This window comes from Haliaeetus albicilla, chromosome 6, assembly GCF_947461875.1.
Source record: "Haliaeetus albicilla chromosome 6, bHalAlb1.1, whole genome shotgun sequence".
In the NCBI taxonomy this organism is placed as follows: domain Eukaryota; kingdom Metazoa; phylum Chordata; class Aves; order Accipitriformes; family Accipitridae; genus Haliaeetus; species Haliaeetus albicilla.
In genome coordinates, this window is record NC_091488.1 from 36,350,330 (window position 1) to 36,376,737 (window position 26,408).

The 26,408-nt window shown below is 37.4% G+C and overlaps 1 protein-coding gene across 2 annotated transcripts; it reads left to right on the forward strand.

Moving 5' to 3' along the window:
* Positions 1-1,985: 1,985 nt before the first annotated feature.
* On the forward strand, positions 1,986-25,659 carry HJURP (Holliday junction recognition protein). 2 transcript variants are annotated; one of them, XM_069785544.1, is made up of 13 exons: positions 1,986-2,170; positions 3,436-3,502; positions 4,840-4,904; positions 6,083-6,110; positions 10,669-10,724; positions 12,561-12,600; positions 15,978-16,039; positions 17,735-17,851; positions 18,501-18,561; positions 19,514-21,108; positions 21,665-21,728; positions 22,873-22,960; positions 25,023-25,659. In XM_069785544.1, the coding sequence occupies exons 1-13, from the start codon at positions 2,081-2,083 to the stop codon at positions 25,147-25,149; spliced, it is 2,460 nt and encodes an 819-aa protein (XP_069641645.1). In that variant the 5' UTR covers positions 1,986-2,080; the 3' UTR covers positions 25,150-25,659. The 2 variants fall into 2 exon arrangements, with proteins under 2 accessions (XP_069641645.1, XP_069641646.1); XM_069785545.1 differs by having other exon boundaries at positions 17,753-17,851.
* Positions 25,660-26,408: the final 749 nt, after the last annotated feature.

Here is a 26,408-nt window from a genome sequence, read left to right on the forward strand (position 1 = left end):
TAGTAGTATTCCTCTTTTGGCCATGGGAAAGGAAAGATTACAGGGACTTGGTTCAAACTACTGAGTGCCCACCAATTTTGTCAACTCAGTCTGAGATACGTAGAATCTGATTTATTCAGGTATTTACACTTTTTTTTTAATCTTAAGAACTTTATATACGCTTTTATATATTCAAAGCATAGCTTCCATCAAAGTGAATAGCAAGAGAAAGTGCTGAGAGCTTCTGCAAATACACTCCCAAGTGGGTATCAAGAAAATAAAGAATATGCAGTTAAGTGATCATCAGTGAGATTCTGGGTTTTCAGATGGTTTGTCCTGCATTCATCCCAGTGGGAGGAGAGAGACAAATATAGGAGTGGGATCTAGTTTGTCAGCTCTGAATTACCACACTCATCCTTTCTCTTCCTGCTAACCGAAATTAGCACTTTGCTACTCTTGTAAATGGCTTGCTCACCACACGTATGTGATTTAACCGCAGAGCACAGGGGTTCATGCAGTGGTGGCAGAAAAATCATACCTTGAAGAAGGCTAAAGCGTTAATGCAGAACCAGAAAAAGGGTAAGACATGCCAGAAACAGGATAAGGCCTTAATGCAGAACTTGTCGGTTGTGGAAACTTCACAACCACATAATAGTAATGCTTGAAAAATGGATGAAAAGATGTTATTTTTCTTTAGTTCCGCCATTTAAAACTTAAGATTTCTTACAACTGACCTAATAAACAGTAAGTAGGTAAATACAAATCAGCTTTAGACAAGAAGCCATTATGAAAAATGCATCTGTCTTTACATTAGCAAAATGGCAGATGTTTCAGTAATGGGAGGTTCATCGAAACTTGATAAATAAAATGATACTTGATAAATAAAATGAAACTTGATAAACTTAAAATGCTGATAGCATTTTGGGTTTGTTTTTTTTTAATCTTTATTTACAGAAAAGGAAAGGTTTCTTGAAGAATGTTGGAGAGGAATGGGATGATATCCAAAGTATCAGTGCCGGTGGGCAGATAACGCTTCCTGTGGTGCCATTTCCAGCCCTCCTCCTCAGTGGCCTCAGGCCTGCAACCCTACAGGACCAGCTGGAGAATGACTGGAAGGGGCAGGACTCATGGCAGCCATTTAGCATCAAATTCTCCAGTCCTTACTCCTCTGGCCGTTTCTGCCGAGTCCAACACACATAGGTTATATTCTGTAAAGCTTTCCTTAGAGCTGCCCGGCCTGCACCGCTGCCCGGCCTGCACCGCTCCCCGGCACGGGGTGGCAAGGCCTGTGGCCCCCAAGGAGCCCTGGGAGCCCTGGCAAAGGCTACCATCTATTTTACACGAAGCGGCACGTACTCTTTTTTTAAACACTGGCTTTTTTTGCCGAGGCCAGGGCAGCACCTTGCAGGCCAAGCGGATCCTCCCCGGCCTCAGAACCCGCGGCTGCCTTCGCAGCGGCTAACCGCGGGGTCCCCGGGCCGCCACGTTCCCTCCGGCAGCCCTCCCGCGCTGGGGGCTCCCCTCAGAGCGCCCGACCCCCACACCACCCACGGCCAGAAAGCAGCAGCGGCCGCCCCAAGGTGCGACGCCGTTGCCAGCCGCAGCCGGCGGGAGGAGCCTGCGGCCGCCACCGCCCGCCGCACGCACATTGCTCAGCCGACTGGGTCGGTGGCTGACCCCGCGGCCAATGGGAGCTCACGGTGGGCCGCTGTTGCTAGGTAGAACAGCGACTTTGCGCCGCGTCCAACCCCCGACCCGCTGCGAGCCCCCTACCCAATGGGAGGACTTTGAGGCGGGTTGACTGTGAGGAATGGGTGGGCGCTCGGCAGCTCTGGCAGCCACTCGGAATGACAAAGGCTCCTCCCCCCCCGCTTACTCTCATAGGCTGCGGCGCCCGAACTGACGTGAGCGCGGTCCAATCAAGCAGGGCGGAAAGCGGGGCGGAGGCGGCGGAGGGGCGGGTGGCGCGCAGTTTGAATTGACGTGGGGCGGGGCTGGCCTCTCTGGCGGCGGTGGCGACCGGGGCCCGGGTCGGGGCCGGGGCCGGGGCGTGCGCCGAGCGCCGTGCCCCGGCTTCGCGGAGGAGAGCGGCCCGCGCGCCATGGCCACGGCCGCGGGCTCGGACCTGGAGGAACGGCTGCGGCTGAGCAACATCCGCTTCGTGGCCTCCATCAACCGCATCTTGGAGCGGGTGAGGGCCGCGCTCGCGCGCCGCCCCGGCCGTTGGCCGGGGCTCTCGTCGCCGTCCTGAGGCGGGCGAGGGGGCGGCGGGGACGGGGAAGCTCTGTCACCCGCGCGGCCGTGCCCCGCGGGGTCTCCAGGCTGCCGCCGCCCGGCCTCCCGCCTGCCTGAGGAGCGCGGTCCGCTGACGGCTCCTCTCGCCGAAATGGCCTGTGGGGCGCCTTGGCCGGGCCCGGCCGCCCTTGTGCGTCCCTGTGACCGCCTCTGGAGGGCTGGCAGGCAGCACGGCCCTCTGCCCACCCCGCCTTAGGCAGCGGCAGGGCTCGCCGCTCCCCTCCGGCCTGGCCACCTCTAAGTCCTGGCGTGTCGGCACTGACGGGTTCAGTTTTCTTTCTGTGCGCTAATTCGCAGTAACTGACATCCAGTTCTCTTCGGCAATTAACTACTTGTGGTGTCGCAAGCTCCTGTTTTTCCTGGCTGCCAAGAGCAGCAGTCACCCAGCGCCTCACGCAGCTTTGCACGCTTGGTGCCGAGCCATGTGCTCCCGTGCCTTGGCGTGAGCAAGCTAGTGAAGAGCCGACTCCTTGAATACATCCATCAAACTTAGGTGCGGGACTGCCGGTATTGCCGGTATAAGTGACTTAATCATAAGTCCGAGTCGTCTTTATAGTGCCCGTAACCCAAATTAGCTAGCATTAGGTGAGGTATTTTCAATGAAACTACAGAAAGAAGTGGAGACTCCCTTCACAAATCCTCCTTGCTTTAGGGCTGGTTTGTGTTGAAGACGTGACAACCATAGACCTCCATACAGAGATGCATGGAAGTCAGCTTTGCTGCTCAGGGAAATGTTTTGTGCTGATGTCTAGGTGCTGGCATAAGGCTAACTTTGGTTCTAGAATGTTTTTCTCATCTAACATTGAATTGGATATTATCATATGTCATGAACTGTAGGTCTATGCAAAGTGGCTACTTCTGGTTACTACAGAGGAAGTTTAGAAGAAACTTTTAACAAAGTACCTTAACCACTTTTGAAAACTCTCTGAAACCCCATTTTGTCAGTGACTGGCTTATGCCTGGAAATTGAATGACTTGTATATATGCTTAAAATATATGTGTTTCCTCTAGGAATTAATATTTCCAGATTGCTGACTTACAACTTCAGCCAATAAAAACATATGGATAATATCACTTTTTGGTAAAAACAATACTTAAAACACATGTTAAAAACATTGCTTTAATCATTTATTCTAATCTTTAATGGTCCTTTTTATTTAGTATAATCATCCTTTTGAAGATGATTTACTTATTTCCATGGAAACTCTCACTTATGATACGCCTGATGGTAAGAACTTCTTAAAGCTTCAATATTTACACGCTCTATACTTAGACTTAGTAAAGCATGCAACTGTTGGCAGTTATATAACATTTAATTGCAACAGATAGTTAATTTTGTCCACCTAGGTATGGCATTTCATATATAAACTTTGATATATGCATATAATGCCTGGAGAATTTGTATGCACCACTAGTCCATTGCATCCTCCATTTTAGACAACAGAAAAGAGTCATTAGCAAAGTTCAGGATAACAATGGTTAATATTTGGATGACTTGTAAGAAGAAGAATCAAAATAGAGAAGACTGAGGGGAAACAAAGCAATGGAGGTATTAGCAGGAAGTTGATATGCATGAATGGATTGTGTAGTTTCATCTCCGCTTAGTATTCTGAAGGCTGCTCTGATAAATTTCTGTGATGTCAAATGTCAGGGTGGACTGGGTAGATAGTCTCTAACTTTTCATTGAATGTTCACGTGGTTAGTGTAAATCTATACTACGTTGTGCCATGTCATATTTTTCCAATGTTTCATTATAGCTGTTAATCCATTACAAAGTTGTTAATGCTTATGGAGACCTTACTGTGAGAAAAACCCCTTTGTTCTAAAATGCATTGCTCAGGGGTTTAGTGGGACTTGTGACTTAGTATCTTGGTGGCTTTACTGGCAAATGAAATGTTCTGCCTGTTTTTATTTTCACTGAAGTGAGGATTATGATATGTAAATTGCCATATCAACTCCTGTAAAGTAGAACTTACTGGGCATACACACTACCACACTGTCAAGCCCAATGTAAAGGTTGCACCAAGTATTACTTACTTTTTAAAGGCTTTTACAGACTGGGAAGCTTGCATTTTATATATATTGTCCATCAAGAGAGAGGAAACATGCGTACAGCACTGTAATACACAGTCTTGGATTTGTAAAAGCTTGGTTATGCTTTTGGTTTAGTAACCTCTGTTCAATATGGAATGAATATGGATCTCAGTCCTGTAAAGCCTTAATTATGGCTTTAACCTCAGATACCATGTAGTCTGCATGCATTAAATGAAATTTAAAAAGTAAAATAATTTGCTCCCCGCCCCCCCTTTGTAGCATTTGGGGCTGTAATGCTCTTTGAATTTTAGCTCAGTGTTGTTAGACTCAGCATGCGTTTGGGTTTGGTTTTTTTTTTTTGCATGACTTCTCAATTAACTTGAAATTACAATAGTCTCTTGGTTTGTTTTCCTGTATTTGTTACTATGTAATATGTTCTTCCTAAATGTTTATGTTTGTTAGAGTGATACTTGGTATAGATAATGTTATAAGAAAAGCTATGTTTATATTGATATCTCTTGTTATTTGTAGGACCAAAACAATGGGAGGAAGTATCAACCAAGAAGCTTAAAATATGGAAGAAGGAAGTACTTGAGGTATATAATGATATAGTCCTACTATGCAGTCAAAATATAGCAATATGTTATATATATATAAAAATAAAATATAGGAATACATTCTAATCTTGCTGTGCCATATAATATTTGCAAGAGGTATTAATCAATGAAGTCAACATCTGCTTTAAAATAGGGTTTTAGCATAGATTGGCTAAGACTGTCGGACTAAAATAGATGACCATCTACCAGTGGTTAGTACCACTGGTAAACCTGGAAAAAAAAATTTTTTTAAATGTCTGATGAGGACACACACTTTTGGATCTCATCAGAATATTGTCATTGACGTTAACATCCATTGAATCAATTAATCTTGGTTCAGGTAATCAGCTTTTCAATTTCAAAGGGCTTACTGGTTTCATCTTTAGATTTTTGTTCTGTAAAATAATGCTAGAGTAATTAAAGCATCTTTGCAGTCTCGTCACTCACTGCCTTATGTTGGGCTAAAGCTGTTACTGTTGTGGGCATATGACCTGTTTGGTTTTTTTATTTGGAGTATTTACATTAAACAAGCAGTCATTTCTTTTTTTCTATTTCCTAAACGCCTCCATAAGAACTCAACAGTGAATTTCATCAAAATCTCAGTGTTTCTCACATAATTAAAAGTCACCTTGCTGATACGTTCTTAATACCTGTCTAAAAAGCGAAGTTGTGTAGTGTGCCTTGGTAGTTAACACAGAAGCTGTTCTGAACCACACACAGTGAGGGGATGAGGAGTGAAATTCAGTCTTGGAGAACAGGATGGATTTAATGGAGACAGAAAAGGGGCTGTATTTCCCTTTCCTTTTCCATTCCTGGTAATACCTTGTGCATCATCTACTAAGCATTGCTGCACAACTTTACAGACTAAACCCATTAAGGACTATAAGAGGAATTCTCTGTCTTAGCCTCTTATGTGGGCCAAGGTAGCTATGGTTTACGTACTTGTAGTAATTTTAACAGCAACAGTATGGCAAGAAGTGAACAATCAGGTAAGTTTTACCGTGTATTTGTGGCTTTTCTGGTCAGGCCGTGGGAAACTTGAAGGAAATTGAATGGTTATTTAGGAAGTGCCTGGTTGTGAGATATACCAAAGTAAATAAAGGCATTGGTTAAAATAACTTTACTATTCTAAGATTCTAATGATGTTTTGTTTTGTTTTTTCCTATTTCTAATTGCAGTGTAATAGACAAAGTCAAAGGAATGCAGGTAAAGTGCTTTTAAAAAGTGCTGTAAATTATCTTATCCAAAGAGTCTTAACAGAAGATGTCCTGGTTTTATGTCAAACTCTCTAGGTTACTCACTGTTTTTTGTAGGGGGAACTACCCAAAACCCAACAATACTTATGTTCATAAGGATTCTGAAATGTAGTTTAAAATGTTTAAGATGAGTAAATACTTTATAATTGATGCTGCTATCATCACAAGTTGATTAAAATAATCTCCCCTTATCAATTAAACAGGCAGCTTTTTATTGTATTTGTTGGTTTTGTCAAATGTTCACTGAATCTAAAAATTCCAACCCTGACTTACATGGGTGTACAAGTAGAGAAACTTGGAAGTTGCTGGCTTTTTGGAAACAGCTAGATAAGTAGGCATATTAAGAAATGTGCGTTAAAAGAATCTCATGAAGTAGCATGATGAGCTATCAAAAATTTAGCAGATTTTTCTGTATACTGAATGAATCAGGCTGCCTGCAGGAAAAAGTAGTGTATAGTTATTTCATTAGAGATCAAGTATCATGATGGAAGTCAAATCAAGACTGCACACTTAAGTGTAATTCTGATACTACTTAGGGAGATGTATGACATCTGAAGATTTTCCCATTGTTTTGAAAAAGATTGTATGTTCCATTAAAATACTGGTTTTTTACTGGGATAAATGTTTGGGGGAAATTATGACATGTAGCACAGAGAAGGTAGGCTTTATTTTTTTTTAAGGTTTTGAAGTGGGTTTTTTGGTGTTGCTTATTTTATGACAGTCATCTGAGAAACTTTTATGCTGAACATGTGAGGACAAAACAGAACCTAGTGTCTCTCTTCCTCTACAATCCTATCAAAAAATTTGTCCCTGCAGGGTTCAGGTATAGACTTTGAATCAGCCTATGAAATTAAGATGTGGGGCTTGGGAAATAAGGGTCTGATACAAAACGATTTAGATGGTCCAGACCTTTGCCTCTGATTTTTAGAAAATATATGCTGATGGGTCTGAATAGTACAAAAAATGACTGGCTACAATCTGCAGTAAAACTTGGAAAGACAGAGCATCTAGCAGTTAGTTTTTTAAAAGATACAGTATTTGATGTCTTTTAGAAGTAATTATTTGTTACTTTGTGTTTTGACCTAAGATCTGAATGCCTTAGAAGTTCTTATTGAAAGAATTTACTTGGAGTTTCTTTAATGCTACAAAGGCTTGATCTAATTAATTTTAAATTTAGTGTACTGCATTACAGATAAGGTAGAAAAGCAGAAAAATTTATATCTTACCTATTTTTTCCAACCTTTAATATAATTTGAACAAAGTCTTTATTATTTAGTTATGTTTTAAGTTATCCTGAGGAAGAAATATTTAACTAAACATTGAAGGTGGGGGAATAGCACTAGTGTTAGCAGCTTTTGTTATAAGGAAAAACCTGCTTTTACAGATTTGTATTTATACGTGTTTATATATGCTATAGAAGATAGAATCTTGTGGATTTTGTTCACTTTAAGAAAATCATATCTTGCACTGACTTTTTTATTTGGAACGCAGAAGTACATGGAGTAAGCATTTGAACTGGTTGGTTGTGGTTGCTGTTACCCTTAAAAAAAGGGGGGGGGGGGCAACCAGAAAAAACCTACCCCAAAAAACCCAAACCCAAGAACAACAAAATAAACCCTTCTTCTGGCTATGGATTATTAAAGCTAATGTGCAAATTTTACCTATTCTTGCCCTATACTCTCAGGTGGGTCTGATATGTGTTTTCAATTAAGATACATAAAGTTCTGTGCTAGTAAATGTAAACATTTAAAATATCTTTGTAAGACCCAAATACTTATTAATGAACCCCTTCCCTTGGAATATAACTTGTGTTATTTTTTCCAACTTGCAATTCTGAATTTTGCTAGAATATATTTTTACTGTTTGGATAGAATGTCCAGTAGTCCCATGAAGTTTTACTAGGTAAAATGACAATCCTTTGAGTGTTTTGGGTTTTTTCTACATATGGCAGTTCTGAGTATGGGAAGACAAAGTATGCTAAACTTCAAACTCCAACAAGAGCAATATTTATGTCATATACTAGATGCTTAGAATTTTTTTCTTTCCTTGAGAATTTTTTTTCGAAAAAAACCACCCTCTGTGTTGTTTCATAGATCTTGTTCAGTAAGGGATTTCAATGGGACATTACTGTGTTATTCTGATTTCCTGTCTTCCCAATCCAGAAATGTTTGGGAAATGCTTTTTTTCAGCTTGTAAAAAAATGCATTGTTAATTTATTCTAAAGGAATCATTACTGTAGAGTTTTGCAAAATAGTGAAGATAAATTTCCCAAGAAGGTTACAAGCTGAAGCCTGAGCCTTCTAGTTATATAATAAACCTCATTAACTTCGTATGAGAAGAGTGATTTTTATAGCCGAGTTTCCTACTGGTTGGAAAACTGTGCTTAGAACAGTTATCAATGGTCTGTGTCCAAACTGAAGGGAAACATGAGGGATTTTTTCCAGGAATTGTCCTGAGCAAATTACTAGTTTATACTTTCTTTAAGTAAATAGTAGAAGAGGGGGTACCCTTAATTAATTTGCAGATGATACCAAGTAGGGATGACCACTGTGAAAGATGGTCTGACAAATTGGGGCTAAAACTTAAAGTAAGCCTTGTGTAATTTCATGCAGAGACATTCAAAGTAATAGACTTATGTAAGAATAATCAAATGCAGGAAGAGGCAATTTTGAAGGCTGGTTGAGCCAACTGAGAATATAACTCTGTTGTGAAAGTAGCGTACACTGTGCTAAAAGATATGCACAAGTGCCTAGTATGTAAAGCACAAAAACCATGGTTTTGCCACTGTTCAACAGTGATAAAACTTGTGGTGGAGTACTTTGTTTTGTATTTGATAGTAGCTTGTCTAACTGGAGTGAGTCAGAAAAAGAAAAAAGATTACTATATCAACTGGTGATAGGACTTAAATGGGGGGGGGGGTGGGGAGCACCAAACAAAAGAGAACCTCTAGGTTAAATACTAGAAAAGCTTTCCAAATGTAAACATAAGGAAGTCCTGAAATATGTTTCTTAGAGACTATGGAGTTGCTCTTAAGAATGGGTTAGACTTCTAGAGGTAAGTTAGGTATTGTTGTTCCTGCTTTAAAATGGAAGAAGGAATAGATGACATTTTTAGGTTCCTTTCCATACGCTTTAAGCCTTTAGAAAACTGGAAATCTTTAGATTGTATGCTTGGCACTATTAAATAAGATGAAGTGTTTATAGGAGTAAATAATACTTATGTGCCTGAGTTGTGTATAAGTTTTCTTACCACTTAACCTAAAAAAGTAAATTGCTTCTGATATTTGATGTCAATTTATCTGGAAACAGAAATGCAGAAAAAAGCAAGGACAACGAATTCTGCATTAAACAAACTTGTTTAATGACAGTCTTGAGTAGGGTAAACATATTTGCTAAAGCACATGCATTGTTTTTATTATATAGGTCTAAGTCTATCACATACGTTCAATCTTGAGAAGTCCCACTACAGTTTTAGTACCAGCAGAGTCATATGTTTGGAGATACAGATCTTCGCTTTGGGGAAAGATTAAATTTCTGTAATTTATGCAGTATTAACAATAGATTTAGGCAATAATTTTTATATGATCATCATAATCATGTGTACTGTATACAGACTTGAGAGGTTGTAGCTTGTTATAGGTACCTTTTTTAAATCTATCAAGGCAATGGTTAGAAATGTAATTTTTTTGGGGGCAATATCAAAATAGTTTTCACTGAGTAATTTTAATAGCAACAATATCTGGTTTAGAGGTTGCTTGAGAAATAAGCTTATGTGGAAGTCACAGTTATTTGAAGATAGCCACTTTTCTGTGGGTCTAATATGTTTTGGGTTTTATTTAAATCCATTTGAGTTGCAATAGCTAATGAAGAATATTTTCAACGAAAATATACATTGAAATGTAACAGGGGAGATCTCTGCCAAATTAGACGGTTCTTACACTCTTTTTCTTCTGCATCTTATGAAATAAATGGGGGGGGACACACAACCCACAAAGATTGTGGGTGGGTCTATCTGTGCAAGCAGACAGGCATAGCAGTTTTGGAAGGCCCCCTTGTCAAAAATCATTAAAAAAATGCAATAGAGGTTCGGGGCTCTACCCTCAGGCTTCTGGAGTAGTTAGTATTTTTCTTATCCTTTTCGACATCTGCCAAGAAAAATGCACACAAAATTTGCAGTTGTCTTCTTTTCTACAAGTGATACCACCTAATAAAGGGGCAAATTTTATTTTCTGTGGTACTTCACGGGTTAAGAAGAAAACATGTAATATGGTAGATGTACAGTCTGATCAGAATTAGTCTGCTGTATTTGACTAGAATGTTGTTGTGTCACTTGTCTATTCTTTCATTCAGTCCTATGTATGTTCTCCGTTTGTTAAATGTTTGTGTTAAATGTTTTTCAAAATAAGTAAGAGTATATACAAATGAAGAATTAATGAGTTCGGGTACAACATTGATCTGTGACCTATCAAATTGAAATAGAATTATTTTTTTCCTACCATGCATGCTAAGAAATGTCAAAGCAAGAGACTAGTGATTTTGAAGATGGACATTCAACAGTACATCAGGTATGGGCACCACATTGCATCTACTTTTATAAAGCCTCTTTGGGAAAACGTATTTATGAGTCAAAAGCTAAGAAATTAATCATGAGCAGGTGGTCCTGTACGATAGCTATAAATTTAGATTTTAAAGACCTACTAATTGCTGAATCAAATCACTTTATTCTCCTTAAATAAGTACTTCTGAAAAAGATTGAGGGCTTAAACTATTTTGCTGCCGTTCTTTCCCTGAGTTCTTCAAACTTTAGTTATCTTATTAAACAATTGCTTTATATTTTCCCTCATGTAGTTCACCACATGTAGTTGCATTATTTTAGGAAAAATGTGTATTTACTTACCAGGTGCATGTTCGTGTAAAACTAAAATCTTCATGTTCTGGTTAATGTTGATCATCTAGTATACTTCCCCTGATTGTTTCCTCCCCCAATAGGTTCTGTGCTTTGAGATGGTGATGAATGCAACTTCTGGACTTCTATATGTAGTGGTCTGATACATTTTGCGATGGTGGATTGATTCATGCAATTTTAAAAAAATTTTTACTATGTCCCTATTCATGTTGTTTATGACATAGGATTTACACATGTTTCATATAGTTACATATCCTCCCTCCCATTGTGATATTTGGGGTATTGAATAACAGCCACAATATCAGCCATGGATTTCAGCTGAATTCTCCTCTTTTTAAGTTTATTTAAAGGGATAGAGAGCAGTTGGATATAGGCTTTAAACCCTCAAGTGTCTTTTTTAGTTAGGCAATATGTTTGTCTAACATTTTTTCATTATTATTTGTAAAATCTGTGCTTGTCTAGAATAACTTCTTTTGACTCCTTATCTTTTTAAGGAGAAAATATTCTGTACTTGAAGAATGATATGGGCCATCTCACTGGTCATTCCTAATTATTTGTTCTACATAGATGGTAGTTTAGTTAGAATTGTCTCATTTTATTGATGTCATTTTAACCCACTAATTTTATGACTGAACTGGACAGAATAGATTTAGACCTTTTTAAAAAGAAATTCTGAAGAATGTATGTCAGATGTAGATTGTGAACATATAGAAAAGGCTCCTTATCCATATAAATGAGCTTTTTATGCAACTATCAAGACTTCTACAAAATAGAGCAAAAAGCCTATTTGAAATATTATATATAGATTGTTTGAAGTAGGCAGTTAAGAATGGTTAAAAGTGGGCAGTTAAGAAACTTTGCTTCTACCTTGGAACACAGAGAAAATCCCCAGTACATACTGATAAAGATTTGGTGATTAAAATTCATAGAATCATTTAGGTTGGAAAAGACCTTCAAGATCATCGAGTCCAACCATCATCCATGCCCACTAAACCATGTTCTGGAGTACCTTGTCTACATGCTTTTTGAATACCTCCAGGGATGGTGACTCAACCACTTCCCTGGGCAGCCTATTCCAATGTCTGGCAACCCTCTCAGTGAAGCAATTTTTCCTAATATCCAACCTAAATCTCCCTTGCTGCAACTTGAGGCCAATTCATCTGTCAACTGTTTTTTGTTCTTGTTGTATAATAGCTTCTCCATGCATTATGTGTCTGAATATAGAAAGGCTGGGAAGAAAATAGGTTTCCCCATTGAGTAATGAGATGTGAATCAAGACAAACTTGTGCACAGATTTGTTAATAAAGGTGGTGCCATTTGGACATAGTTTATGGAATATGACTGGGTTTGTTTCACCACTGCCTACTCTCCCACCTGACTCGCGCCCCCCGCCCCCCCTAAAAAAAATTGAGCAAGTAGTGAGAGCAGAAAATTCTAGACTAATTAATAAAGCTTATGCTACCAGGTCTTAAAATTCCTTTCATATGTTTTTAAGGAATCTCCTGAGAACTCTCGCATGGATACATCTGACTTAGGTGGGTTTTTTAATTTACTTTTTAGCTACCTTTTTTTAACTTCTTAAAAAAGATTGCAAATAACTTTTTCATATTTTTCTACTATAGTAAAAATAATTTTAATATGTCTTCTATACCCTTACAGAAAGTAGAGAATAGCAATAACAAGAGACTGAGGTACTGGTAGCACTATGAAATCAATCCACATTCCTCTTTAAAATAACAGTCCTGAGTCCCTGATACATTGGAAAGTCAATGTGGAATATGTTCAATTGCCTTTACTTAATGAAGAAAGGAACAGTGAAACCAAAACTTTGGCAGAAGTCGCAATAGAAGTTTTATTAATAATTGCAAGATATACATTAATTTCTAGTGGTCTGGTAAACACAGATGTTGCATTCAGCTGCAACAATGTCTTCAGTAGTGTTTGTTAACTGTTTCAGCATTGGCCTGTCTGCAAAGTTTTGGGTGATTTTGACCCTGTATTCCCAAATAATTATTTGATTGTATTAATTAGTGGTAACAATCTTTGAATGACTGTCTTTTAAATATTTAAAACTTGTATTATTCAATATCTTTAGGTTCTTGTGCATATAAAACCTCACTGTTTTGTATAAATTAAACTATGGCTAGGTGGTAACCTGCATTTAATGATGAAAAGAGCAGTTGCAGCAAAATATGGTTAGCTGGTGTTTAAATACTCTGGTATAAATTAGGTGTTTCATATGCATAGCTCTCTCCAAGGCAGATGATTACTTCTCTGTTGAGGGAAAATAGAAAATAGTAATCTGCAATTTGTCCTCCTATCATTTGAGAGGATAATTTCAAATATCTATTTGAATGATAAAATAATTCTGCAAATTTAGAAAACGTGACTGTTTTTCCTCAACCTGTGCAATGAAATATAGGAAAAAAAAATTCTGAGGCATTTGTAGTTTAGCTTCTGTAAGTGTCCTTTATGTCTTCGCACTCATGGGATAAATGAGTGATGTAGTTCAGACTCTGGTATCTTCATAGCAGTGTAGAATAATATGATTATCCAGTCCTCCTCCTCCTCTTGTGAATTTTCTAAGAGGGGACTGGAGAGGATTTATTGCAGCCTCAGTGAGTCCCAGCTATCTTTGAATACAGTAAGATGTAGAAATTAGCTTCTTAGAGCTGTGGGTTTGGATTCCTCACTTAAAATGGAATTCACCTAGGTGTTTTGTTTTTTTGTTTCTTGGGTTTCTTTTTACATATATAAAAGGTTAGCAATAGGGCATGCTAACTATTAAGAAAAAAGTGTATCTTTAGCTGCTTTAGCTCAAACTTTAGTTTTGGCAGGTTTTTTCCATCTGTAGTATTCATACAGAATGCTTCACACTTCTCAGTGAAGACAGTGTTTCTTCCAGGTATTATACAGTATTTTTGTTCTAAAAGTATGCAAAGCAAATCAACAGCAGGTACAAATAAAGTGAAATAGCTCTCACCTGTACCTGCAAGTATTGGTCTGCCCTTAATAGGGAAAATTATTAGGCCAACTCTGTGGTTTCACAGGAAGTAGCATGGCAAAGTATAGTGATATATGATATCACAGAAAAATGTATGTATTTGGAGAGAAAGGGGAAAGTTCAATCCAAATTGTGTATTTATCTAAGTGTATTTAAGTTTAGAAGATCACATCAAAGTCAAAACTTAAAATTTACAGTAACCCTCTTACTAACGCATTCATCTTTTAAATAACGTATACCTATTAGGTAATGATAGTGTATTGAGTGCATCTCTTATGAAATAACCTCCTGTATTATAGGTCAAATTTTCCAGAGAGAAAGGTCAGAGTTTTCATTTTTCCTCTCTCTTCTGCACTTGAGGAACAAAGGTGTTCCCAAATTTCCCTTTTGGCCCTTAAAAACACTTCAAGGTTCCCTGGAGAAGATACTTCATTTTGTTCTGTTCTGTGCTGTGCCATGATCCTCTGCTAACAATTAGTGTTCCAGTGATTTGAAGTATGACTGACAATACATTGAAGACATCCTGAAATCACACTTTTGTGAGGTTTCACACCTAGAAGAGTATTCAATTTGTATACAGATCAATTCATTCTATGGTACAAGCTATTTTCTAATAATTTGTAATGGATGTGGTGGAGTTGTTACCTTTATCTCAAGAACCTCCCATTTTTGTAGCAGTCTAGTCTGGTCGTCTCAGTGACCACATAGGGAGCAGTCTGACAGTTATGGGCCTGCTGCTACTAGAGGAAGAAGACTGTACGGCAGAAAGAGAGTATCAGCTGTTACAACAGAAACTGGAGGCTGAAACTTTTGCAGATTAAAACAACATTTTTATTGCTTCCTCTGCTATTGATGCTTAGTAGCTGATTTCCTGTAGATAAAGTGACCACAACTTTGTCTTGCTTTAGTCATGTGGGAAAGAACTTTGATAACCTGACAGGTATGGGTTTCAGTTCTAATAAAATAATTCTAGTGGGGTCTTTCATATGTATCTTTATCCTCGCTCTATGGCAGCAGCTGTCCACAGAGCTTTAGGTGATGATTACACTGACAGGGAACAAAAAAGGAAGATGGGACTAGCTGGAGAAGATTTTCATTCTGGTTTTAGTAATTTAATAATAGTAGGAAGAGGCAGTGATGTGGTAGGTATCATAACCACAATTTTTTCACTCATTCTTTTCCTTTTCAGGGTTATTCTCTTTCCCTCCCTGTGCTGAACACAATCATGGGACAAATATAGAACAGCCAGGGGAATTCAGAATTCAGGGCTTGCAATGCAGTCACATGTTTTATGACGATGAAAGACTGAGGCTTTAGCTAACGATGAATTGGAAGGTCTGGCTACAACTAGCAAAAAAATGTTTTGTTGCGTTTGATTCCCAAAAATACCCATAGAATACCTAAAAATTGAGTTGAAAGATTTTGGACTTGCTTTTTAATATTCTCAGGTCTGTGTTATTTCTCACCTTGGCAGTTCTAAGGCAGTCTTGACAGTAAGAAACTAAGAAAAGGAAGCATGGTAGAAGGTCCTTACTATCTTTGTTGGGATATTTAGGAATGTAGTGGGAAATAAGTGGGAATGATACACTAATGAGTAATGAATCTTGCAGAGCAGTGCTTTGAAAATATTTTACTCTCTGAAGTGGTTAGCATAAATCTTGAACTGGTTACAAACAAGTTATTTTCACTCTTCTTTGTTCCCCTCAAGTCATGTATGAACCTATAAACCATGCTTTTCAATTGGACTTGACATGGAAATATAATACAGAGAAAAGTTTTAGTGTAGAAAGCTGTTTTCTAAAATGAAACCAGTTTAGTCAATAAGTTATACAGTGTGTGTTTAAAAAGATTTCCATTTTGGTTTTGAGTTCAACTAGATCTTATTTAGTGTTTATCTTCAAATTGTAGATGAAGAAAGTGATGCTGATATAGTTTCAGTAAGAAGAAAATTTGAAGACATTCACTTCCAGGTAAAAATTTCTAGTGTCTAATGTAATGGAATAATTTTGTGTTCAACAGAAATTATTTAACTATTTGAATAGTTTACACGTGCCTGGTGAGTTGATGCAGTCAGCAGAAGACTCTATAGTCTGCATCTTAATGTACTTTTTTAGTAAGTGTAGCAAATGACAAGTTCAATAAATAATGTCATGAAGACCAATGTGAAGTAATATTATGTCTTGGCATTATTAGTATACAGAGAAAGCAATACAACATATTGCACAGAACAGGCAAACCTGAGAAAAGCTACTATAGGTATGGAAGAAGAATAACCAGATGAATCACAAAGTGAAAATACTTTATAAAAATGTGATTGTTCACCTGAGAGTCTAGCATAAACAGGTAACATGATTTTTAAAAAAAATAAAGTAAATCTGAAATAATGGCTACCATAACAAAAGCAGACTGGAATCTTCTGCTGTTGTTTCCCAGATTAGACTATAGTCTATCAGGACTACCCAGAAGAAAAGTACAACACACTCTGTGTATGCAGCCATTCTAATCCTGTGTTCTGCTTGCCTAAATACAATTACCAAAAATTTATTTTGCTTTCCTTACTTGTTTAGCTGTTGTGGTTTAACCCCAGCCAGCAACTAAGCACCACTCAGCTGCTCACTCGCTGCCCCCCCCTTTCAGTGGGATGGGGGACAGAATCAGGGGGAAAAAAAGTAAAACTTGTGGGTTGAGATAAGAACAGTTTAATAGAACAAAGGAAGAAACTAATAATGATAATGATAACACTAATAAAATGACAACAGTAATAATAAAAGGATTGGAATATACAAATAACGCACAATGCAATTGCTTACCACTCGCTGACCGATGCCCAGTTAGGGCCTGAGCAGTGATCCAGCCCCCAGGCCAACTCCCCCCAGTTTATATACTGGGCATGATGTCACATGGTATGGAATGCCCCTTTGGCCACTTTGGGTCAGCTGCCCTGGCTGTGTCCCCTCCAAACTGCTTGTGCCCCTCCAGCCTTCTTGCTGGCTGGGCATGAGAAGCTGAAAAAGCCTTGACTTGGTCTAAACACTACTTAGCAACAACTGAAAACATCAGTGTGTTACCAACATTCTTCTCATACTGAACCCAAAACATAATACTATGCCAGCTACTAGAAAGACAATTAACTCTATCCCAGCCAAAACCAGGACATTAGTGTAGTGCTAGGCATTGTCATGTCTCTGACAACAGCTAATACAAACTGCTTCAGAAAGCAAGAGTTTCACTAATGAAAACTGCTTGCCATTTATCATCAAATGCTTTTAGGTTTTACATAGAAGTGCATTACAGAGTAGACCTTAGTTTGTGTATGAAATCACAAGATGTTAATAATACATGTAAAGATTTGCAACTGTAATTACCAGTGCTTTGTAACCTAACATGAGGATTTTTTTCTGTTTTTATCAGTGGGTCTTCTGAGGCAATGTGTGCTTTTTCCCTGCATCAGTAAACTAGCTAGTTATCTCTTTTTATATGTCTTCGCATACAGTTCCTTCCCAAGATATTTTTCTTTTGGACATAAAAGGTATACATTAAAAATAGGTTTATGCTGGTTGGACATCCTTGTCTGAATAATACTAATTTGAAACAAATATAAGTAATATGTTTGGGTTTGTCAGTGTCAATAACTTCTATGTGTTTTAATTCATTCCTTTCCCCAGTGCCCCACCCCTGGCAAGAATCCATACGTAGATGATGGGAAAATTCAAGAGAAAGCAAAAGTTCAAGTGGATGTGATAGTACAAGATTATGCTAGAAAAATTCCCAAGTGGATTAAGGTAACATTTCTCCTGTTCTCTTATAAGTTATTAGCTAATTAGAATAAACTAATAATTCCCTAACTGTGCAGCACAATGAATTCTAATACAACTTCTCAGCTGTTCCATCATTGTTCCTCTCCTACTTGCTGTCTATGTAAATATCACAGTGTCTCAGGTCTCTGACAGCAATAATTTGTAAGAAACAGAGCAGACAATATCCAAATATTTTTTTTTCCACTTTTATACTTTGTCTTTGAACAGTGATGTGCAAACTGATCTTCACTTCAGTAAGTTTTTTGAAAAGCCTAAGTTTGAGGTTTGTAGGGGGGGGGGCAAAGAGGAATTTTAGCTTTATTTTGGGTTTGGGTGTGAGGGAATTGGGGGTGCTGGATTATGTTACACAGTACAGCTTCTGTTTCCTACTGGAGTTGCCAGAGATATATAGATTACCCAGATGTGTATATATACATGTATAAATTCTCAATTTGGGAAAGGGATTAAAATATGATACATAATGTAGAATACGACCATAACTCTGTATAGGACCTAGTATAGTAAGGAGAGAGTAGGAGGAGTCACAAATAAGGTTTTGATGTTACCCTTAACATGCAAAAAATTCAGGATGTTAGATTGCCTTAGTGTCGTCTTTTTTTTCTTTGTTTTTCAGATAGCACCTCAAGGTTTATTGGAAGGTCTTCATTTAGCTTCGCCACTGCGAGAACTGATTGGTACAACTAAATCTTTTGGGTGTTGGTCAAATATGTTAGTTACAAAGTGTGTTTTTATTAAAACTTATTAGAAATAAATATTTAATTTATTGAAAACAGAGACACTATTTATCCAATAGGAAAGTTCAACAGGCTGGATTCTTGAAGAGAAGTTAGACATGATTTTGCTTATGGCAAAATGTATTTAAAAAATAGAAAATAACTTGTATACATAAAACCAGCTTTTCTTAAATAGCCGCTGGAAAAAAATGCATAGTTAAAAAATTCAGCAGCATTAAGCTCAATTAAATGAAAGCATAACTTTTTGGTTCTGCTTATGTTAAATTCAAGGAATTTAACAAATGGCTTTGTGTCTGCTGGTAACTGGTACTCAAAGTGGTACTTCACTCCTAAACTTTCTTCAGAAGCTCTCCAGACTTGATGCAAACTGAAGATAGAATTTGGGTGTAAATATTTCAAGCCTAACAACTACGAAAAGCATTATCTTCATCATGCATTACGGCAAGCAAAACTGCACTGGTACTAGCCAAGTACAAAGCTTGCAAGTAATATGGAAATAGAGTAACAAAAGTTGTAGAATAAGGCTGTTCCTACTGGTTAGAAATCACAAAGAGCAAAGCAGTCTGCCTCTACAATGAAAATAATTTGTATCTATATATGAAGCTATTTTAAAATAGTGGGGTTTTTCCAACACATTTAATTTCTGTCTTCTATGGTCTGTTAATTCAATATGGTTAGGAAAAGCCTTTTAATTTTTTCCTAATGGATTGTATGTTAATCATCCATTTAGCCTTGCAAAAAAGCTTAATGAAATATGCTATTATGGTAAGACTATCTGTACTGCATGTAATTATTTCTAAGCCATGTAATACATTACTGGAAGTGCCCTAATAGGTTTGGGGGTTTTTTTCTTCTGCTTTTGTTTTGTGATTCATTTGGTTTTTTTGAACAGGCAACAAAGCAGCTGTTTGCAGAAAGAAAGTAGAGTTGTCAAATGAATGTTCTTCACCCAGACCTCTACAGTTACAATTTTCTGGTGTTCCCATTTCACCAAATACCGTAACCATACCCAGGCATCAACCTTCTCTAGAAATGAATAAAACTTGCTGTAGTAGTATCTTGGAAGAATACCAGTCTGCAGATGAGGAATGTTCCTGGAGCAATGTCACTCTTGCAGACTTGTATCCAGCAATGGTAGAGATACTTACAAGGCTCATGACAAAGCAGTGTCGGAGAAAAGAGTCAAAATACGTGTTTGGACACTTAAGGCACAAAAGATGGTGTTCTAGAAGACCAAAGCTCAATGTCACTGTAGACAAAATAAGAGGATTCAGACCTCTTAAACTGAAGCAAGTACTACCCAACACATGCAGCAGTAGAAGTGAAGATATCCAGAATCAAACTTCTGGAAATGAGAACAGAGAACTTTGTCATGACAAGTGTTCCATTAATAATTTATCCTGTCTGGTACATTATTCTTACACTGATACAAATGAAATCAATATGGACTACTGTGACTCAAGTTTAGATCATCATTTGGTATATGGAAAAGGCCAAAAAGTCTCCAAACAGACTGTTTTTCCTAATGTTATGGCTAGAATGGGAGAGACATTTCTAGATGAAGATGAGTTACAAGCTACTGTCTCACTGAAGAATTCAAAATGCAAAGAAAGTGAAAAATTGGCTTACAAATGTTCCTCGGAATACAGTTTTATAACACCTACTGCCAGTTCAGGGTCAACAGTGCTTCAACTGGTAAAAGACAGTAAAACTCAAAAACTTGACTTTCCTTGTAGTGACACCTCAGAGTTGTGTTCATCTAGTTGCAGTTCCTGTGGCAATATTAACACTTTTACACCTGTCACAAACTGTTCTCTTGCAAGAGCATCAAATACTTTGCTCGTAAATCCTGAAAAAGTAATTCCTGAAAGTCTGACTTCTTTCCAGCACAAACACTCATTTTCCTCATTGTCTATGAAGCAGAGTCCTTCAAAGATGCCCCAGAAATATGAAGATGCATTTGAAAAACTCTACTACAAACTGTGTTCCAAAGAAATCCAAAAGCCTTTGACATTGACGAGACCTCTTTCAAATTCACAGAGTGTTGAAGAGAAAGGAGGATTAGTGAAGAGTAATTTAAGTGATTCTGTGAGGTCTGATTCACAGTATGATGGAAAATTTGACAGAATCTATGAGCAATTGTGTAGCGAGGCTGTTCCAAAACTTCTTGAGTTTCAGAGAGCTTCAAATTTAAGGAAATATGAAGGAATACAGATGTCTGAAACTGTAAATGCTCTTGTTAACTCACCTGTTCGAACTTTATCTGCAATTCCCAGAGTTAAAAGACCAGGAAATTTTCAAAAAGATCTTCTTTGTTCACCAGTAAAGCGACTGAAAAATATACCAGAACGTTATTTTCTTTCCACAAAATGTCAACAGATTTCTCACAGAAAAAACGTCAATCTTCAGACAGTTGGCATGCATTTTTTGAGCACATACAATGGCAGTAACCACAGCTCTTCTGGCAGTCACAACTATCAGAGTCAGGTACTTAAGGACCTTGTAAAAAAAATGATTGTGCACTCTTTGTTGACATTTGGAGAAGGGCTTAAAAAACAGATTAAAGTTGGAAGCTGTTTAAACTAGTGACAGCATGCTTCTGGTGCTATTTGGTCAGTAGGATTGTTTCACAGGTTTGGGCTTTGGGCGATTTTTATTTGCTAAAATACAAGTTGTATCAGGTCTCCTGGATCATGTGAGGAAGCTTGCTATATAGAATAACCTTGACAATGTCTATAAAATGCTCAATAAAAGATTTTGTTACATTTTAATAGACTGTGTCACTGGTTAAAATAATCTCAAACAGTGACCCTGTTAATTAAGGTGTTGGCCTTCTGAAATGATGTTTTAATCATTTTATAGATGGACAAGGTGAGGCAAACAAATTAAGCTTTACTGGGTTCCATTGGAGTCATTAGACTTATTGATTTAAATATTAAATCAGACACTTATTTCCAGTTTCCCAGTTGTTTCTGCTGAGGCAAGCTGTGAAATAATACGTGAGTTTTTCCTTTGATGTAATCTGTTGATGCTTTATTTTCAGGACTCTGGATTTCATGCTGCTTCAGACAAAACTTTTCTTGATATTCCTGGTGCTTCCCTGCAAAGTTAGTTTCAGAGACTTTAAGAATTATTACTTTAGCAATCACAAGCACTTCTTCAAAGGGTAAATGTACAGATGTCAATAGACCACTGTTTAGGTGACAGTTCTTCTTCCTCAGTAATAATTGGGTATGTTTATGTGTTCCTTAAAGTAAGCAATCTATACAGAAAAGGGTTTCCTGAATCACATGTTAACAGCTATTTAAGAAGCTTTTCTTTAGCTCAACTAGGACTTTTCCAACTAAAGTGTTGCTTATTTTCGCTCTTCTTTTTTTTATTTTATTTAAAGTTTGCTGTTGCTTTTACTTTCTGTATCTAATGTTCAGCAGGAAATGCATAGTTTGTTAATCCTACACTTGAATAACCAAATGCTTTTGTTTGGATTCTTGAGCTTTACAAAAACTTGCAACTGAGTTGTTGTGTGGCTACTGTCACATGCTTAGGTGAATTAGATTATTAATCTGGATAAAAGACTTTTTCCAGTTCAGGACAGTAGAATTTTATTATTTAAAAAACCCTAAAACTACATTAGTTTAAGATTTTAGGTGCTAATATTTTAGTTTCCTTCTAAAAATCTGATTTTGGTTAAAGTATTTATATAACATAACCTGAACTCTTTTCCTGTTAAATAAAATCACCAATGTTTATTTTCCCTATTTTATTTTTATGAACCTTGTCATCAAGATAACAACTAACAAACATGTAAAGGAAAATACTGAAGAATGCATTTGTTTGCATGGTTCTTGCCTTGTTCCATTTTCATTACTGATTAATTGTAAAGAATTTGTTTTGAGGTGGCCTTATCCCATCTGTCTTATTTTGCCTTCCTCAGATTTTAACTACTTTATGTATTATACTTTTTCTGGTATCAACAGTTTCTTCTACCTTTTTCTAATGGTGATAAATTATAAGCCTTTTGAAGAAACCTAGCTAATAAGTAAATATATTCAGTGTATAAAATGTATTTGAAAATAAGTTTTGCTGGAACCTTTTGCATTAGAATATTTTCATATGGAAATTTGCTCATTGGAATATGCTAGTGAAGTATTACCAATGTCTTAATAGGCTAGTATTTTAACAACATACTGTAGTGTCCATGCTACTCAGTGTTGTTCTTACCCTTTTCATACTACTGTTTTTCATCACCAGAACCTGGGCTTGCAGATGCCCACTCTGGCTGGCCTAGGACAATGAAGAATTACAGCTGTCCTGGAAATGCACAGAAGTGTCACCAAAGGTATGTGCCTTTTGAGAAAAGAAATTTCAAAATAAATTCTTGCTGCTCTACATCTATATGGTATGGAGGTTGCCACTTACATGCGTGCTTCTAGAATGAAAAGTGACGTGGGTGCTTGGGAGAGCCCAAGTTAATCAAACTCGCAGACCTGGACACTGGGAGGTAAGTGTCTGTGGACAAAACGAGCCAGACTCCAGCATGGATGGCTAGTGAATACAAGTTAGTAAGATGGCCTGACTGAATAGTCCTTATTTTGTCTTCATTATAGAGGTATTTATTATTTTACATGTAACTATAGAACTGTTTTGATTCTGGCTGTGTGTTTGAGCTAATGAATCCTCTCAGATCCTTACGCTGTGGAGAGTGCAGTATGATGCCATTTAAAAGGACTTTCGAAAGTTTGCTTCTGTGCAGTTGGGCATAGTTACCTGCATTTTGGTTCTGTGTAAACAAGTGGCTCTATTTGGAAGATATCTGAGATCCTCTCTGCTGTTATCACTATTGGCAGTGTATTTAGATCTCTGGAAGGAGAACACTCCTTCCAGCTCCCTGGATACTGGCATACTACATCTGCTTTTCTTAGAAAATATGTGACTTAAAGGATTCTCAAATTTCAAATCTCTTGGATTTTTAATTACAAACTAATTTAATAGGCAGCAGGATTAAAGCATTAAAAGTTCTCTAAACAGTTTCTTATTTTATTTTCCGAAATATTTTTGACGTGCTTTTTTGCCGAGAAGTCTGATTTGGCACCACAAGGAATGCTGCCTTCCCAAACTCAGTTAAGAAATATTTTCACTATGCTTGAGATGATCATACAGCTGATATCAAAATTTTCTGACAACATTTGAATTTAAACTTCAAAGGAAGCCTGAATGCATTTTTAGACTACTTGTATGGAGAATTTAACAGGAAAAGAGGCTGCATGATTTAAAGAAAAAAGTTTCAGTTTTAAAACTTAGAGGCTTGTATTACAATCTTTCTCAATGTTGTTATACATTTGTATTGGGATTATTTTTGATGTAATGGAAGACTGGAGGCAAGCTGATGAATATACAAAGATGTTTCTGTGGTGTTAAGTATGGCCACTTAGCTGAGTAAATTTCTGCTCAGTTATTGAATTCCCTCTTTTTTTCTCACCTCTTTTTCCTGACTGTCTACAAATTAGCCCTCCCTATGAGATTAGTAATTGTTCCGAAGGAAAAGATTTTCCTTAATGCATGTAAGTAGAGAATTTTGAAAGAGAGTAGGAAATCAGGATTTCACTGAGTGCTTCCTTGCCAAGCCATCTGGAATAAAATCTATTTCTTTGTTCCTTAATTACGCAAATGCATGTTTGTAGCCAAACTGGGCTGTCAGCTGGCAAGCTTCCTTAGGCCTGTGGTGTGACATTCTTAGCCTTCTATGGTTCCCAGGAGTGGAGCTCTTTAATGGCTTCAGAGCCCTCAGAAGTTTTATGCCTAAGCCATGTGGCAAAATTCTGTATATTGTAATGAATGGTTATAGGAAGAAAAGGAATATTGTCTTCCTGTCTGGAACTTGATTGCCTTTATCTAGAAGATGATTATGAAAGAGGTATTTCAGAAAAGGAAATATTCATAACTAATAAAGTTTTCTTCAGACCTGTGTGAATGTTGTCCTCTGGCTATACTGGTATACTTAATTGTCAGATGTAAACCAAAATAGTTTAGATGTTAAGAAATGGCATAATTTTTTTTAAGTAATATGCAAGGAAATAATTGTTTTCGCACTTGTATCTTTCATTTTTAGCTATTTGTGAATGCATTCAAAGATTACATCTTGAAGTTTAATAGATATTTATATAATTTAGGTTAATGTAGTAGCATCACTGAGACATTAAAATGACATAGGATTAAAAGTTCCCTCTCCAGCTGAAAGCACATAGGAATGCAGACAAGGAGTCCTGCTGCTATTCACAGTCAAGAAGTTCAGATATCTTCCTTTGGCAATTTGTTTGAATTTTGTTCTGTTCATGGGAGTTTCAGCAAGCATAGTATTTTCATGTAACTTACGTTGTTATCTAAACAATTCTTTTCTATAGGGTATCCAGAAAACTAAGCTACGCTGATGGGAAAGACCAAAATCCTAGCAATCCCTTGGACGATCTCCTGGTCAAAACTCACCAAGGAGCATTCATGGACTGCTATGGAGAAAACATTGTTTTATAAAGTTTGGGTTTGTTTTGGTTTTCTGTCTTCTTCCAAGAATCAAGGATGTATTATATGTATGTAATATACAATTAGTCCTGATTTATACTTCCCTGTAATATAAATCTTCAGGAACTGGTTCATCCCTTCTGACAGGGCACTTCTTACTCCTTTGACTTCATCAGGTATTGTGGGGAATCGGGCTTCCTTTCTATGGCCAAGTTTAAATTATGTATTTAGTAGTGTTTATAATAACAGAATGTGATCTGTATTATCTTTTAATCTGCTAATAAGCTTTGATTCTTAACGTATTAGTAAGATAAGTAACAAGCTCTTTCTGCTGAATTCCCACCTATTCATGCTTTATAGATGTATCAGTACTAAATAAATGAAAAAATCTAAACTGGGCTGGATGATCCAAATGCAGTATTATATGCTCTGACTTGTAATATGCCTGCTATGCAATTTTAACGTTAAACTTTCTAAGTTGCTCACCTAAGTTGATTGTTCAATAAAATTTTATAATTTTTAGTGGATTTGATAGTTATATTCTGTGCTGTGAGAAAATTCTGCTTGACACAATATATATTCTAAATAAAAACATGTTCTGAACAAATACCTGCTTTCAACATTTTATTTCAGGTATGTGAATTCTCAGGAGCGGTTTGTATACCTACAGCAAATATATGAGAATGATGTGGCAGGGTCCCACAGGTTTTCATTACTGTGTTCTTTCTTGGCAAGGAGATTGGTTTAGTGGTAAGTGTCAGGTCAAGTACATTCTGTTTTATTGGCATTGCCCCTTGTCAGCTTTCTGAGTTCCAGAAAAGGAGAAGATAGTTTTCCTTTGGTTTTACTTCATTTCTGGGTACACAGGAGGTGGTTTTATGTTATTTTAGCACTTAAAACCAAGATCTTGTTATCTTGTGTTGTTTTTGAATGGAACAAGAAGCCAGCTTCAGTGATGTTTGCTCTGCGATAAGACAAGAACTTCTGAAATGTACACACACATTCTATCCCTCAGCATTTGTACATTACGTTTCCTTCAACAACAGCAACAAAAAGATTGTCCTTTAGAAATGCTTTTGTGGCTCATTTTTCTTCCTGTTCCAGACATGGATGAACTACCTTTCCCTTGGATTTGTTGAGGTAATTATTTCCTGGTGTTTCTTGATACACCAGTACTGAAAGATTATGTAACTACATTAATGTTTTCTGTTCTAAAGTAACTTGAAGGTAAACTGGAATGGGATTTTGGACATGTTCTGACTCTAGATACG

Excerpts from the sequence above, each read along its gene's own strand:
- HJURP (XM_069785544.1), top strand. The coding sequence starts at position 2,081 with ATGGCCACGGCCGCGGGCTCGGACCTGGAGGAACGGCTGCGGCTGAGC. Across the intron at positions 16,040-17,734 it reads TTGAAGACATTCACTTCCAG|TGCCCCACCCCTGGCAAGAA; the intron begins GTAAAAATTTCT and ends TCCTTTCCCCAG. Across the intron at positions 17,852-18,500 it reads AAATTCCCAAGTGGATTAAG|ATAGCACCTCAAGGTTTATT; the intron begins GTAACATTTCTC and ends TTTGTTTTTCAG.